The sequence below is a fragment of the Amphiprion ocellaris genome, chromosome 12 (genome assembly GCF_022539595.1).
Source record: "Amphiprion ocellaris isolate individual 3 ecotype Okinawa chromosome 12, ASM2253959v1, whole genome shotgun sequence".
Taxonomy (NCBI): Eukaryota; Metazoa; Chordata; class Actinopteri; family Pomacentridae; genus Amphiprion; species Amphiprion ocellaris.
Window position 1 is genome coordinate 10572479 of NC_072777.1, and position 17040 is coordinate 10589518.

A 17040-nucleotide genomic window follows, 5' to 3' on the forward strand; every position below is an offset into this window, starting at 1 on the left:
TGTGTAGAGTCTCTCGCATAGATATGAACAGTGTAACAGGGTGGGACTGCTCACGCTGTCTTGCTCCCTCGACTCCAGCCAGATCACGAGTTCCAGCACTGTACGTACCATCCCCCATCTCCTCCACCACCACCAGCAGCAGCAGTGAGCGGAGGGATTGACAGAAGACGAGGAGGGAGATGGAGGAGGAGAAAGGCAGAAGGCGAGGGGCCCCACTTTCTCAACTCTTGCTCTCTTTTGCTGTACTCGTCACGCTGACCTGAAGGCTTCCTCCAGAGAGGAGTGTGTGTCTGTGTGTGCGGGGAAAGTGAGGATATCTCTGGGGTAAAATGTACGACAACAGCTGAGACCAGGGCTTTCCCCCCTGCATTAGTCCTAGCCCCCTCTGCTTACAGTACTACACACACGTGCCTCTATAGTCATAGTGAGCACAAAGCCTTCACTATATCACGGCTCCTACACATTCAAATGCCCGGAGCCGAACATGGAAATAGAAACGTGCGCGAGAGAATGCCTCCTCGACTGCTCGCGCTGTGTATTCTAACTTTATGTGTGTATATGCATGTAATGTATGCCCACTGGTGCATGGTTGTTCGCTTTCAAGTGTGTTTATAAGCATATTTTACATTCTGTCCTTGCCATGGAGCCATTTTGAGACCCTCCAGGTCAGTGTCTCTGGGTATCAGTTACTTTCCTCAGCAGCACCAAGGGACTCGGTGATTGATGGGCAGATGGCTAGCTGGTTTGGGATGAAGGTCAGCGCGGGAACAGAGGGATGATCTACAAGTAGAGAGGAATCACAGATGCATGCGTCCATAAAGTCTATGAACGCAATGCGTGGAGAAGATGAAGGAAGGGCTGAGAGAAAGAGAGAGAGAGTTAAAACAGAGAGGAAGGCTCTGTGTCTGGGTAGAGCGGTGCCCAATGTGCCTTGGGGCTTTGGAGCGATTTCATGCCCCCATAAGCAATGAAATGCACAGACCCAGACACACACACACACACAGTGTTGGGCATTTTCTCTGCCCAGCTACCCGCATCAGATGAAAAAAGCATGGCACGTGGTGAGATGGAGAAGGAGAGCAGAACAAAGATATGCAAAGAGAGAAATCTGCTGTTACTGAAAGTTGCAACTGAAGGCTCTAACTATTCATAAAGCGTTCTCCTTTTAATGTCATTAGCAAATACATACAGACACAGCCTTCTTGGGTTACTGGTAGGAGTCTTCAATAGGGATTTCTTGGAAAGCAGCCTTTCGCAGGAAGACATGCACTTGGAGTTCCTTATACCCAAGTGCGCAGTTACCTTTTGCAAAAATCATGCTGGAATAATACACATCTACGGTCGCTGAAGCAAATTTGTGCAAGTCAAAATTACATTAGGAGGCAAATAGAGCGCAAAAACAGAAATGGATTGCAGATGTGCACACAGTTCTCTTTATACTACATTGGGTGTCTGCATACACTCAAGTGTGTGGACACACTTGTATAGTCACAAGTCCCTCACAGACTCTTAGGGTCATGCAGATGCAGAGAGTACAGTCAGTTTTAGTGGGTTTTACAGCCCCATTAACAGCAGCTCAAGGTCCAAATCAAGCTCTCACGGAACACAAGGTGCTCAGGGTTATTCCTCATATACAACCAGCCACGATTTGACCTCGTAACATCGCTCCCTTATCCTCAGTGTAACATCTATGTTTTAGACCTGTGCATCAACTGCAACACTCTCATGTAGAATTTGAGCAGAGTGGAATATATGGGAGAACGTGGCAGAGGTTCTTTGCTATCAGCTCACCGGTTACCCAGAATCAAACTGAGACTGTGGGTTCGTGGACGAGGGGTCCCACTGCAACCTGTCTCTGTGGGTTACTGGGCCAAGAGTCGAGTTCTTCCCTTCACCAGCTTGAGGTGGACATGACCCTGCTCTCAACCCCCAGCATCCAATTTCACCAGCACCACAGTTTCAGCTTTAAAAGAGCTGAAGTCATTTGCATGGTTCCTCAAGTCAGCTCTTCAGGTTTTGAGTCATTCCTCCCATCAAACCAATTTGTCCAAAAAATGTCTTGGCTCAAGGTCAGGTCAGTTTGTGTGCTGTCAGCATGTTTCGGGATCTCTTATTAAACAACCCATATCTATAGTAGATGTGCTCTGCAAGCATATCTGCTGACCCTTATCAAGCCCCCACCTCCCCCCACTCTCTCTAATAAAACCCAGGTGTGCAAACACAGAGGTTTACCTAGGCCTCATAAACGATAACAGATAAGAGGAAAGGAGCGGAGTAATGAAAAGAATGGAGCCCAGATTCACAATGACCTTCTAATCTGGGTTGTGACTTGGCCTAGTTTTTTTTTCTCCTGAAATGACAAGAAAGAAAGAAAAAAAAGGAAGTTCTTGAACTGATAGAATGTTATCTGTTGCCTCATCCTCTCAAAAGTTAAAGATATGATCGTGGTGGCAAAAACATCCATCTGGTATCCACTTTGCAATCAATTTGCAGTTACATGGTCACCAACTAAAGTGTACAGGTTAGTGCACCAGTTAAAAATGTTCAAGCTTCCCTGGATGATGTACGTTAAATGATGCATATGAATATGTACACCAAATTTTACAACAAAATATCCAATTGTTGTAGAGACATCTAAGTCCAAATCATAACTGTCACAAAAAAATCACCAAAACTATGAAGACACAAAGCCTTGAGATCACGAATTACTGTCCAAAAACGGTATTAATCGAGCGATTCAGATATTTTACAGAATTACTGTATTAAAAATGTACCAACAGATGAGAAATGTTGATTGAATGAAAGATCACACACTCAGTTTTTAACTTCCACTACTCCAGAGTAGATGGATTCCAGCTTTTAAAGAGCGACTCGAAAAAAAAAATGTCTAATTGAAACTCTATCCCTTGCATGTTTCTCCGTAACATAAATTACACATGACAAATGAAAGACATGTTTCTATTTTGTGTTTGTGTAAATTGTTTAAAGATGTTCAGATGTGTACATGTACAGAAATGAACTGTCTTTGATGTAACCTCAGCTGCTGCCATCGGCCTCCTCTTTCTGTTTCAGGGGCTAAAGTTGCCTCAACAATGGCTCGCCTTCATCCCACAGTAACACGCTCACACACACACACACACACACACACAGACACACACAAACATAACCTCAGACGACCAGGGCCATAGTTGTGACTCCATGAAGACTGGGATTAGCACTAAGAAGCTGATGTGTTTAGAACCAAGAGGCTGATTGGACTTTGACTGCAAATTCACATATGAGTAGGTGCTGTAAGGCTAAACACACACACACACACACACACACACACACACACACACACACACACACACACACACACACACACACACACACAAGAAGGAGCCATATTTTGCACAAAGAAATCTCTTTAGGGACATTATGGGAACGATTATCAGATGCCCAGAAAGAACTGAAAACATCATTCCATTATTTTAATGATGCATGGAGGACGTGGTACATTGGAGCTCAGCATGCGTACAGCAACACATCTCAAGCTGTGTAATTCATACCAGAAACTGACACGCTTTGCATGTGTGACTCTGACCTATAGGATTTCACAGAGACAAGAGAATCCTGTGTGTCCACACAGAAAGCCTGTGGGTTGAACAGGTGGCTGGCAGGATGGCTGCTTGATGGCACTCTCAGTCTTTGCTTATCAAATCTGGGAGTGTCGTCTCTGTGGTTGGAGAGCCTCCACTCGTAGCTCTGGGCCAACACAGTATGTAAAACTGCACCCTGGCCAAGCAAAATGTTAGAATACTTTTGTACAACAGACTAAACTGAGAATTACTTTTATAATTGGTTGTTGTTAACTAAAATGGCAGAAAATCATGAAGAAAACTAAAAAACGCAGCTCCCTTGGGGTTAAGATAATTGAGAGAAAATGCTTATTTTGTCCGATCAATCAACCAAAATACAAAGATAAGCTATGTACCATCACACCGTATATTGAAAAAGAAAATCAGAAAATCTCACCTCTGAAATCCAAAGGTTTGAAAGGCACGTTATCTTTGAAAAACAGTCAGCGCCAGAAAATGTAAAGAGAAAAAAATCTTCATATTTTCAACTTTACAACAGTCCTTAAACTGCTCATGTGAGACATGCCATTCAGCTTCATTCATATTTCATCAAAATCACTCTACTGTAAATGTGTCATTGAAACATTTGCCAATAACAACCTTTTGCACTGAGCAGTCTCTCTCTCTCTCTCTCTCTATACATATATATATATATATATATATATAAATATATAAATAAAAAAAAAAAAAATATATATATATATATATATATATATATAAAAAAAGAATTCTGCACTCTATGCAAACTATTAATGGCTCGACTGCTCCCAACAGTGACATGAGAAAAATTCTGAGACTATTGGGCTAAACTGCCGGCTATGTTTACACAGAGGAGACACATGACAAACAAAAATACGAGTCATAAATTATCTATAGCAGTTAGAGCCACTATTTTTCCTAGTGTTGGTAACACCTGTGGGCACTTGGAAGATGTTGTACATGTTGATTATAGTGTTTTCAATTTTTGTATAGTAAATAATAAAAAAAAATTCACAAAATTATTTATGGCAGTGTAACTGTCATACTGCATAAAAAATCTTTTTGAGTTCTCTTCATTGGGTCAAACTTTTTTTTAAAGTTTTTTTTTGGGCCTTTTTGCCTTTATTATATAAGACAGTGGAAAGAGAGACAGGAAACGTGGGTAGAAGAGTGGAGGAATGACATGCAGCCAGCTGAGATATCTGGGTGCCTGGTACTAGGTTATATTTTTTATTGGAATTTTTTTTTTTTTAACCTATGACAAAATGGTAAACTGACTGGCCAAAATACTACTTATAAATCAGGTGAAAATGAAAATCTCTTCTGTGATTTTACACAGACATAATCTCTCACTTCTTCTAAAGAATCAGGTTAACCAGTTTTTAGGGATTGTTCTGTACACAACTCAGAGATCTGATTGTTTTGTGGCTGCTAGAAATGAATATTTCCAGAGTTTGCTTGTGTTCTCCAATCAGTTCAGTGACTTTAGAACCTCTGAAATATGTCCTCAGGTGGTTATAAAAATAGTTCTCAATACCACATTCAACAGTGGCGCAGACACTGACACAATATATCACACCACTCTGTGGGCTCATCATAATCACTTATGGGACGTGTCTAATTCAGTGACTCACACATCTGCGAACACATGAGACGTGTTTGTACACACACAGACACACACACAGGTGGGTTAGCTCAATTTAGCTGCGACTATGGTTTCCAAAACACTTAATCTAGCATAATCCTGGTTTAATCTGCTGTCATCAATCTGGACTAACCCCGACTGAGAAGGAGGGGTATGAGTGGATTGAGAGGTAGGAGGACGAGGGGGTTGGTGGCGAGGAAAACACGACGGGGAAAGCAGATAATCTTGGTTTTAAGTGACTGAGAGCAACACAGAAAGGCTTGTGAAAGTGATTTTTCTTTCATGTCGGCAGCTCGTCACTTTCACCCCCGTTCCTCTGCCTCTCTTCATCTTCTTCTGTCTCACTCCTCTGACACAGAAAGCTTTATTGTAGTCGATTAAATGTTAATCAGGAACAGTAGCTCGGGCCGTCCTTTGCAGACTCAGTGATGCCAGACAGGTGGAGTGGTATAATTGAAAGAGACAGGCTCGGAAGAAAACAAATTAAAGTTTAAAAGCCAGGAGTCACATTGGTGAGACCGACTCAGAGATGATAACTCAGAATAAGCCACTGGCAGATGTAGAAGAGGACATGTTCAGAGCTTTTACCTTTAGAATTTTGAACTCCTGCCTCTAAGAATATATGAACAAGCGGCCACATATAAAATTATGGCTACACACACGCACACACAGAGGGTGTATGATATGTTGGTGCGTATGGTGGTGGAGGGAGTCGATTACAGAGGAGGAGGAGGAGGAGGAGGCAGAGAGGCAAGGGGCCCATTTCAGCAATGTGGTTATCAGAGAAACTGAGAAGCAAGGCCAGAATGGGAGGTATGTGCAGACTGAATGTGTGTGTTTGTGTGTGTTTGTGTGTGTGTGCGTGTTCAAGCGAAGGGAGATGTGTTCACTGGGTCACTCTGTTATCAGCTGTCACCCAAACTGCATGTCGTCTGTCCACCTGGTTGACAAGTTATCAGTTGCTATGGAGACAAATAAGCAACAACCCCCTGCCTCGCCCCGTCGACACAAGTATGCATGCCTTTATGCATGTGCAGTTGACAGCGTAGAAGTCCTTTGAAAAGTCATGAACTGTATCTAAAATCTCTCCATTGCTGCCCAGTGAGTCTTCCTGCACTCTACTGCCTATTTTCTGTTTGTTATCCTATTTAAGGCCGCTCTGTTTGCTGTATGAATACATAAATCCATTCAATAACAACAGACAGAAAAAAGAAGGGGGAGAAAATTCAAATGACACAAGTGGTGCGGTAATAACAATATTTCTTCGGTCATATTCTCAGCACACATTTGGAATTGCACATTACTTAAAGAAATTCGCTCATTCACTTTCTTGCCAGGAGTTAAATGAGAAGATTGCAGCCTTTCTCACATCTATACAGTAAACATGGAGCTCAGGCCAGCTGCTAGTTGGCTTATTTAGACAGAGCAAACTGGGCTAAGAGAGAGACGCCTAATTGCTGGTTTCCTACATGTTCTATTTATTTTTAGACAGACATTGAGTCTTGAAGCAACATGTCCTATAGCATGATTTTCCAGTCAGACTGGTGGTTCTGTATTTGCTCTTGCGCAACTGTAACATTTCTGCTCCGTGTAATTTATCAATGGAGAGAACTGTTCAGCTTTTGTGCTAGGAGGTCAAAGGTTAGGGTCAGCTACAGTAAGCCTAAAGCACAGAGGAATGCAATGGAATGTTTTCAAGGAGACTAGAAGTAAAAACTAGTCTCTAGCCACCACAAACTGTTGCTCTACTATACTGAGGGTATGGTGCACTTCTCCTAAATGTAAAAAAAAAAAAAAAAAAAGTACATTTCTGCCATTGCAATGCTCCTCTTGCTTGCTAGTCTGACGGTTCTTGCGACTTCAGCTGAGCACTTTGCTGCGGCTATCTTGCTGGAACACCAGTTCCATGCACCAACAGTTGGGGAAGATCAGTGCGATCTGATGTTGTTTAAACTGCTGAGCAAATGTTTTGTAGCATGAGGGTGCGCTGATAGCAGGATCAGAAATGCTGGCGACTCAACAGGCTCCGGAGAGATATTGAAACATGATAGCTCTTCAAGCTCTCGTTTTATGAAGCAATGAACAACTTAAAGTTAATCCTCTGCAGAAAAAACGGTTATGATTTGTTAGCATGCAGGCTGTGGAAAATTACAGTATCAGCACAACCTGTCGTGCTCCTCAGTGGTCATAAAATGAAAATTACAATGTGATTTTCTTCCTGCAGGATTGTGAGATTACATTCAAGCCTCTCTAGTGCTATCTTTAACCTGCTGAACCACAGGCTGATGCAAGGCAAGTTTTGCTCCTGTCATCATTTTTTACAGTGCTATAAAGTCTTGCACCTCTATGGAAACAGCACAACTCTGGCTAGAAGTACAGACAACTCAGAAAGGTCTCCTGTGCGGTATGGCATAGTTGTAGTGCTATAAACCATAGAACTCATAAAATAAGAAAAAAAAAATGAGTTGAATTTCTTTCATTATTGCTATTACATAAAATTCTGTAAATGGTTGTAAACGCTTCAGATATCTTACAGCTTGTATTTTAAATTTGCTTCCACAATATGTCTACCATCTGCTCCTTTTAAACACAAGTCCCTGACTTAAAATAATTTTGATAAAATGTCATATTTAAAGCTTAGATTTGGTGAAGTTTTCACAGCCGAACAGTTCAAACGCTATGGGAAAGTACAAAATCTGTCACTTCTTTCTGTTTTTACAGTTTCTGGCTCTGATAAATGGTGCAATTTTTGCAATTTTTAAAAGATAACATGCTTTTTCAAACCCATCTGGGGTTTAGAGGCTTAAAGTGAAGAAAAATCAGGGAATAATCCAAAATGATGAGAAATGTACTCATGTGCATTCTTGAAAGAAGTTACATAAGAAGACTGACCGTTCTGAAACCTGTCTGGTGAATATTATATTATATAACTGGGGCCAGCATCCTATTAGCTTAGCATGTATGCTAGGAACAGTGACAGCTTGCGGAGTTTTGTCCAAAGAGAACAAAAGCTGCTCCACACCTTCTCTACACTTCACTAATTGGCATGTTGTAGGTTTGTTTAATCCCTGCTGTGGTTTTGCAATGCTGATTTCCTTTGTGTCCTGCAAGAATTTACATACAGTACATAAGACAAAATGCCAGTTTATACCCAGCCCCCATCTGTCACCACGTTAGACACAAGTGTTTATATTTCAGATGCTATCAAGGACTGGGCATGTGCAGGCAGCTGGTTTCTATTTTGCTGTGTGTCTTTTTAACACTTACAGCCTCACGCAAAACACACAGCATATAAATCCTGTAAACTGTCTGCCTCCAACTATCATCATCGCCGTGTCGAGCTGTTCTGAGTCTTGACAAAATCTGACAAGATTTGGAATTACTGCTGACAGCTCAACACAGCTGGGCCACACTGAGGTTTTCAGACTACTCACTTCTTTTACAATGTCTTATGCGTCTGAAAAAATGCTGCCGTGATAATATGATGGCCATAATAAGACAAGAAAGAGTCAAGGCATACTCCCTTGACTCTTTCTTGTCTTTTTTTTTCATAATGAGGGGAGAGGCCCAAGATTTATCTCCATTCATTAGTGCCCGCAACAGATTTCAAGAGTTGTGCTTCAGAGGAGCAGCGGCAAGCTACAGGGGAACGACTTGTTTTTGCTCACCACAGTGTTTTACATCCAGACAAATGAGAGAGCTGGCAGGAAAATAATGAGGGATGGCGTGAGAGAGCGCAAAAAGGGAGTGGGGGGGAGAAAAAGAAGAGTTCTAGCCATGAAGGAGAGAGAGAGAGAGAGAGAGAGAGAGAGTGAGAAAAACTGTGAGAGAGGGTTAGCCTTTAGCCAAGAATGGCCTCTTAAAAATTAATACAGTGATCTGAATTCATCCCAAGTGCACTGAATAATTGAGAAGAGTCTTTGAGGGGAACAGATCGTGCAGAGGGTGACATGGGGTGGTGAGGATGCAGAAAATTATGGGAAAAAGAGGAAGAGGCACAAAATATGCTCTTTCTTGTCCAGCCTTCTGAGGATCATTTTGTACGAGGGAGAAAAGAGATACGAATCTAAAGTGTACAGACAAACAAATGCACACAGGAGACTTGAAAATATGCCTATTCCTGCATGTTTGACTGCCAGGTCTAATCATGACAGGAAGTCTATGAAGTAATATGCCCACTTCAACACACAGTTAGACAAAGGAAGAGACACAGAGGGAACAGATAGAGACAGTTGTTGACATACACTTGTGGCCAAAAGTATCTGGACTCTCTGTCCACATTCATCTGTGTATTGTTAGTTTAATTAATGGAAATCTTAATGCTTCAACACACAAACAAATCTTAGACAATAGCATGACTAACTTTGCAGCACAGTTTAGGGAAGGCCCTTTCCTGTTGCACTATGACAATACCTCATGCACACAACCTGGTCTTTAAACCTGCAATAACTCTTTTTTAAAAAAAAAAAAAAAACATTTAGAGGCAGTTGAAAGAAGTTGAGATATGCTGTATTTTTTGCCCAGTTCTTACAGTGGGTTTTAGAGCTTTTTTATTCTGAAAACAGCAGCAAGAATACCGAGAGTGAAGCAAAACATCAATGTTGCAGGTGTAACAGCTGAGCACAAACACACTATTGAATTCTGCAAAGCCAAGAAGAGCTTTAGATTCAGGCAACAATTCTGTCTGGGACATTTTTAATCACACTGTCATCGATTATACCCGCTAAAAGAAGACAGTTTCCCCAGTTTGGAGTGAGCCCCGGCCTTAACCCCAGTCGACGCTTTAGACCGCATGCCAGGCGTTATTACCCATCATCTAGATGCCTCAACGGATGAAGATTGTGGGTATAAGCCTGCAATTGGCTGCACATTTTACACGGTTTTCTCCTCTCCTTCCACAAAACAACAACTTCCAGGCATCAACCTACCATACCAAAAATTCCAGCTTTTGCAGAGGACTTAGGTCTTGGGGAATTATTCATGCTAATAACAGTGTTTGACTAACTGCGTCTAAGTGTTCCAGCAAAAACAATTCTGTCACTATTTTGAGGGGACACCTTTGCTGCATCCTGGGCTTAGCTCTGCCCTAAAGGGATTATAACTGGTTCAAGAAACACAAATAAGCCTGAACATTTTTCCCCATCATTAGTACCATCCCACTAGCTAGGTAATGAGATCTTATGGAAAGTCTTCCCTATTGCCACAGCTGCATATTAATGCCCTCTCTTTTAAAATCACATATTCAGCAAATCACATATGGATGGAATGTTCAGGTGCCCTCGTACTTATGGCCCTATAGAGCATTTTTCAGATGGAAATCTAGATGAAACTTAGCTCCACAGGCATTTCAAGAAAAAACACGTCCATTGATTAGAAATGGAACTAGAACAGGACCTGGGGGTTTCCTCTGCGCAGAGGTTAACTGCACTGGGTGACATTATTCAGACTTGGAGGGGAGCCTGGAGCCGGTGGGTTCACATAACCCGTCATTCCTTCACCGTGCACACCCTTAAACTCCCTCCGTTGGGAATCACAGCCAGGGGGCAGTTGTAATACACTAATTTAGAGCCAAGCTTGTTAATGTACTCCCTCAAGCCCCCACCCCACCCCCCACCCACCCTCCCTTCTCCTTCCTTTATCGTCTTCATACCCCCCCAACCCCTTCCACTCCCCTTTTTATTGCCTTTTTGGTTCAGTTCCTCCAGTGTGGCACTGTGCCAGCTCCATCCGAAAGGACTTCTGATTGCGTTCTGCACACATTCATACTCACACAGACTCCCCCCGCTTCCTCCCAGCTATCTTTTTTCTTTTTATTATAAGAACTTCCTTAATAGCCAGTCCTCTCATGTAGGCCCTAGCTACTACCGCCCTTGTCTTGATAATAATATTCATGGCCTACACAGGGATCTTATCACGCAGATAAAACTCGCCCGACTCTGCACTGAGCAGGCAATGAAAGACCTAATGTGCTTTTCTTTTTTTCATGTGTGAACACCCTCCCCTTTTGTCCTGCTCTGATAGGAACAATAAATAATTTCAGCCCCAAAGAATCAACCCTTTGAGCGTGCTAGACCATTAAAATGATAATCAACATGCAGGCCTGTGTGAGGGGCTGTTTTCCATACGCCTCCAGACAAAGTCAGATGGGATAACGTGTAAAGAGGGGCTCGGGAGCCTATTTGTATCTGTGCGTGTGTGACGGTTGTTCCACTGATGAACCAGTTTTTTTTCCACCGCATTGTGGAGCAAGAGATAAGATGAGAAAAGATACGTTTAACTCCTGGTGGTTGTGACTCACGCTCTCGTGGTTTCAGTTGATCATGAAGCACCTGCAAATAGCCATCAATTACCTAAGAACTTTAAGACTAATATGCATGACATCATGTTGACAGCTACTTGTTGCAGACCTGGAGGTTTTACAATTACAAGAAATCGAATGACATAATTCTAATAACTTATTTCAGATGCCTGTATGGATTAAGACAGCAGAGACTTACAGTCAGAAATGGTGTTGAGCATGAACATGACCAGACGAAGGCACATGTCTGAGCATGTCGGTGCATGTCTCTGCAAGAATGTATGGTGGGATTAAAGACACACATGAGAATTTAAGCGTTATCTGAAATGGTGAGAACTGTACGTGCCACATATGTAGCTATGTGTAGCAGTTAAAACCTCCTAACCTTAAATGTGACATAACCAGGTCTTGGTCCGTGATGAGTAGCTATTGGGAACAGTGAGACTGTTACAGCGGGGTTAAGTAACACTAGAGTACAGAGTTCAGTGCAGTCAGGAACACTTGCACACACACACACGCGCACACGCGCACACACACACACACACACACACACACACACACACACACACACACACACACACACACACACTTCCCTTTGGAACTTCAAGCAAATACACACAAGTGCTCCTAATCTTTCCTTTATGTAAAGACACACACACACACTCAATGTGCTCTGTGTGTGTGTTTACAAGTGCTATTTTAAGATGCCGCCCATCACTCCCCCACCAGAGCAAAGCTTCTCTCAGCAGCACACATTTCAGCACCTCTGAACCAGACCTGCCCCTCCAGGACAGAACTCTTGCTGAAAAGCTCCAACACATACCGTTACAGAGTGTGGCACCAAGGGAAAAAAAAAAAAAGTCCCAACACTTGAGCTGACAAACTCCTAACATACTCAGGAAATAACTTGACTCGATCGTATTTCTAAGAACATATGTATTTCAGAATACAGATTCCTGGAAAATCTACTGACCTGTCTAACTGACGTGATAAAAGATAAAATATGTGAATGTCAGTATGAATATGTTACTTATTATGTCCTATTATAGAAATATGTACTTGTTCTCCAAAATATGTACTTGATTTCCTCTTCCTTCATTGAAAAAAAAATGCTGTTTAGTGTTGTTTAAAGGCAAGCAGCTGTACAAGAACACAGCCAGAATAAAACTGGCAAAACTTGCAGTTTACATCAGGGAATATCTAATCAAAAGTAAGCCAACAAGATTATCAATTTAAGCAGACAGGTCAGGTGTTTGCAAAACAACAGGCTTATTTAATTCTGTACAAATAAAGTACTGAGACTGGATATTGAGACTATAAAAGGTAGACAGACACCTGACAGTCCAGGTGAGATCATGGTTGGCGTATAGTGAGTTGTGTTCTTCATTGTGTAAGAACAAGTAATAGCCAAACAGTAATGTTTCTATTAAAAGCATATCTAGTGGCTTTCCTTGGGCAAAGACAACCTAAGGTGATAAAAGTGTTATTGTTGGCTGTCTTAAGCTACTTTTATCAGGGCTGATGGTTAGCCAACAAAGATATGAAGCAGAGTGACGTAGGTGGGAACCTGGGAGAGAAACCCAGGGGGATTACTAGGATTTGCTCAGCAAATCTCCTCAACAAAGGTGCCCCGGCCGCATGAAACTGTAGGTGTTCAGGCCCAGCTCTGTGTGGAGGTGAAACCTAAGAGTCTCTGAGAGTGACATGAGGGGAGAAGGGGCTCCAAAAAGTTGCCGTACGGAGGTAGTGTTCTGAAAACCTGACTGTGAAGCTCCTGAAGAACGGCTGCCGTAAATGAAGTTCATCTAAACTCCACTGATTTGTGATATGTGGTGTCACGACTATATGTTTGCGGGAGAAGCAACTGTCTTACAAGAAAACTAACGAAGCCTCTGGCCGAGAGCTGCAGCCAAGATTTACTGACAGCCCATGTGTAACACTAAACCACTGACAGCCTGGCCCTCATGCCCGAAATTCCAGGAGTAACAACCCTGCATGGTGACGGTGAACCTGGCCTTGACTTAGCGGGGCCACACACACACACACACACACACTCTCACACACACACACACACACACACACACACACACACACACTCACACACAGCCTCCTTCTGCTCTTCACTGGAGCATATCACATAGCAAAACTTGAGAAGCCCTGACAGAATATGGCCTATAGGCTCCACACCCCATGAGACTGGTCTTTCAGCTTCTAATGGGTGTTAATCTCTGCTCTTTGACCTTTTGTGCCTTCCTCCTTTGCTCTGACTCTCTTTCACCGGCCCCATATGTCTTTTGGGTGACCAGATTGATGCCTTTAAAAAAGAAGCTTTACCCTTAACGGATCGTCGAGACGCAGGGCAACCCGGCCGTTATGTAATTCCCCCATGGCAGGAACAGCAACCTTGGCAGTTGCTTACCTGACCCAGGAGACTGGCAGCTTCCTGCCAAGGTTTACATAACAAATGGGAAACAGGGTGATGCGCTGCGGTTACAGTAGCAGGATGGAATTTTGCTTTTAAATTGGAAAAAAAAAGCACCACAACATGAAGTGATAGAACCATAATGTCTTAATCTCTCAACCACAGAGAGACTGAAGACTGCACTGAACCACAGAGTCACAGTGAAGGTTGCACAGAAAGCAGAGGTCCTCTCAGGTGTTGCATGTTTTCTCTGCAACATTATTCTGTTTACATTCGGCTCCTTATTGGCCCATTACTGGATTAGCTGCCGTTCAGGAACTGTCTTATGTAATTGTATCATTCTCTGAGTCTTAAACAGGATTGCATAAGTCAAAAATAGGCTACTGTGTTTCCAGACAAACCGGTTACAACGTCTGCTTGCTCCACTTCCAGCCATCAAAGAAGGATCGTGCATGAAATTAAACACTACATGAACATGCATCTGCTGCAGACTGCATTCTCCAAACCTTATCAAGCCTAATAAAATGCAGTACGGGATTTGTACGTAGAGGTTATTAAAAAGACAAATTTTCAGATTTTTTCTGCTGTTTTCTGCCTGCTCTGTAATTTCCATTAGTATGATAATGAGACGCGGACTGTAATGAGAGCCAGACTTTGCAAATAGATGCTCGTAAAAGGCTCGACAGCGGTGGCGTAATTGTGTGCGTGTGAGTGTCTTTCTGCGTGTGTGCGTCAGTGGGTTTACAAGCCACATGCTTTTTTGTTTTTGTTTTGATGGAGGAAGGAGGGGGGCTGAGTGGCTGCTGGGAGGTGGAGGTGCTGGACTCTTACCTTCCATCCTGCAGAGCTGTTGCTGTCACCTTTGTCCTTGAAGTATGGGATGGATCTGACCATCCAGTCGTAGATCTGGGACAGGGTCAGTCTCTTGTCTGGCGCGCTCTCGATGGCTTTGGTGATCAGGTCTGCGTAGGAGAGGTTCCCCCAGGCGTTCCGGCGAGAGGACGCTTTCCTCGGGGTCTGCGCGGCGGCCAGGCTGCTGGGGGTCAGGACTCCGGAGGTGGCCGTCGGGGAGTGCGTGGAGAGCGGGGAGCCTCCGCTGTCCTGGCCCGGGGAGGAGAGCGCTCCATCCGCAAGGGGGCTGTTGCTGCTCTGGTCCTCCGCCACCACACCTGAGCCGTTGACAGCGATGGCCGTAACGGTGGCATTGTCCTCCTCGTCGTCCTCCTCCTCCGGGATGATATCTGTGTCGTTGCTCTCCGGTTTCACGGCGCTAGAGTCCGGTCGTGGCAGCGGCCAGGTGCAAGATCTCGGCCGCTTCTTGGGCTCAAAGTCCGGGTCGATGGCCACGTCCAAGTCCGGGAGCGCGTCGGGGAGCGGAGCCTCGGCCATGATCCCCCAGGTCCAGTCACTATCTCCCCCCCAGCTGCCAGGTAATAAAGTTAGAAGATCAGAAATGAAGAGCTGTCAAAGTCGCGTCCCATGAATGCGCGCTCCCGTCCTTTGTTGCTATTCAACAGCACTGAAGTCCCAACAGGGCTGAGAGCAACTTAGTTATCAGCCTGTTGAGGACAGAAACGCAGAAGAAACGCTCGGTTAGAGGTTAGTTAAAGCACACAGCGGCTCAGTGAGCAACTTCAACATCTGTCAATGAAAACGTTTCTTAAAAAGAGATTAAAATGAAGCTGCTCCCTCCCTGAGATTCACTCCATTTATTCATGAACAGGAGCGAGATCGCGTCCTGCTGAGGATCTGAATCAGAGGAGAAAGCGCTCATTTCTCTGGGAAACAAATCCCCCCTCCCATGTGAACACTTTAAATGAAATACCTTGCACGGCCAGTCACTTGCGCTCCGTGGAAGCAGGAAAATAAAATAGACTAGATCCTGGATTGTCCACTTCCAGATGCCATCTTGACTCTTTCACTCCTCAAGTGCGCTCTGGAGACAGAGAGGATGTGCGCAGCGCAGGGCAGGTCAGTGTCGATGTGGAATAAGACTGCCACCTCACTCCGGGTTACTACTGTATCTCGATTTGCTCTCCACTCAGTGCTCCACACACACGCACTCATACACACACACACACACACACACTTACGTACGTACGGACACACACGTACACACACGCATGTAAGTCGATGAAGGGCCAGCCCCCTGGATCCTGCGCATGGGATCGCCTTTTAAAGAGACACTGCAGCGCAGGTGGAGGCTGGAATACGTCCTGACATGTTGGTGATGTGCGCAAAATGACATGGACACAACATGAGAAGACAGGAAAGAAACACTGAAATCTAGTGATGTTTTCATTTTAGAGAGAATTTTAGCCTCAGCCATTTTTTTTTACAGGTTACAAGACACCTTTTAGTGTCAGTAAAGGCACATGTGCGCAATATATTGTTTTCATAAAACGTCATAAAATATTTAAAAACCATTTAAATACCAAAATTTACTGCCTTTAATTATATCCCAAAAAATTAGCAGTGACTTACACAACAAATCTCATTGTCAGTGGTCAAGATAGCTGCTCATTACTCTTTGGTGCACTGAGGAGTTAATTTATTTTGTGATGTTTATAGATTGGTTTCGTTTTAGGAACGCAGTGTATTGATTATTTTCATAAAATGTTATAAAATTACCTAAATTCACTTCTCAGAAATCCCACCAAATGGTAATTCACATTGAAATCTGCTTCAAAAATGACTTACACTACGACTTTATAAAGCATTATGTATTGACAAATCAATTAATGTGCTTTTTTGTTGTGATGTTTATGGAATAATGCCATTTTATAAACGCAGGAGAGTGATTATTTTTTCATAAAATGTAATAAAATATTAAAATGATCTAAATTCACTACCTTCATTTAAAAGAAGTCGTTTGTGCATGGACTAATCAAGTCATTTACATTTTTAAAAATGTATAAATCATTAACTCATTAGCATTAATGATCATCATCCAAACCTTTTAAAAGATATAAGCCATGATGCAGCAATGTAACAGGCATGTCATCATGTACATTTATCAAATGTAAATATAATATCAGTGTAATCTGACAGTAATCTGTCACCAGGGGTCAGGTATTAA

General features: G+C 43.1%; 1 protein-coding gene across 2 annotated transcripts in view; it reads right to left on the reverse strand.

Moving 5' to 3' along the window:
• Positions 1 to 16034, reverse strand: part of foxo3b (forkhead box O3b) — a 45325-nt gene extending 29291 nt beyond the window's left edge. Inside the window, exons 1-2 of one of the 2 annotated variants that reach the window (XM_035955999.2) lie at positions 15787 to 16034; positions 14793 to 15384 (exon numbers count right to left, since the gene is read on the reverse strand). In XM_035955999.2, coding sequence (XP_035811892.2) covers positions 14793 to 15350 — 558 coding nt within the window. In that variant the 5' untranslated portion in view covers positions 15351 to 15384; positions 15787 to 16034. Of the gene's footprint in view, positions 1 to 14792; positions 15521 to 15786 lie in introns of both variants that reach the window. The other variant, XM_023287664.3, reaches the window with a different exon arrangement.
• Between the last annotated feature and the right edge of the window lie 1006 nt (positions 16035 to 17040).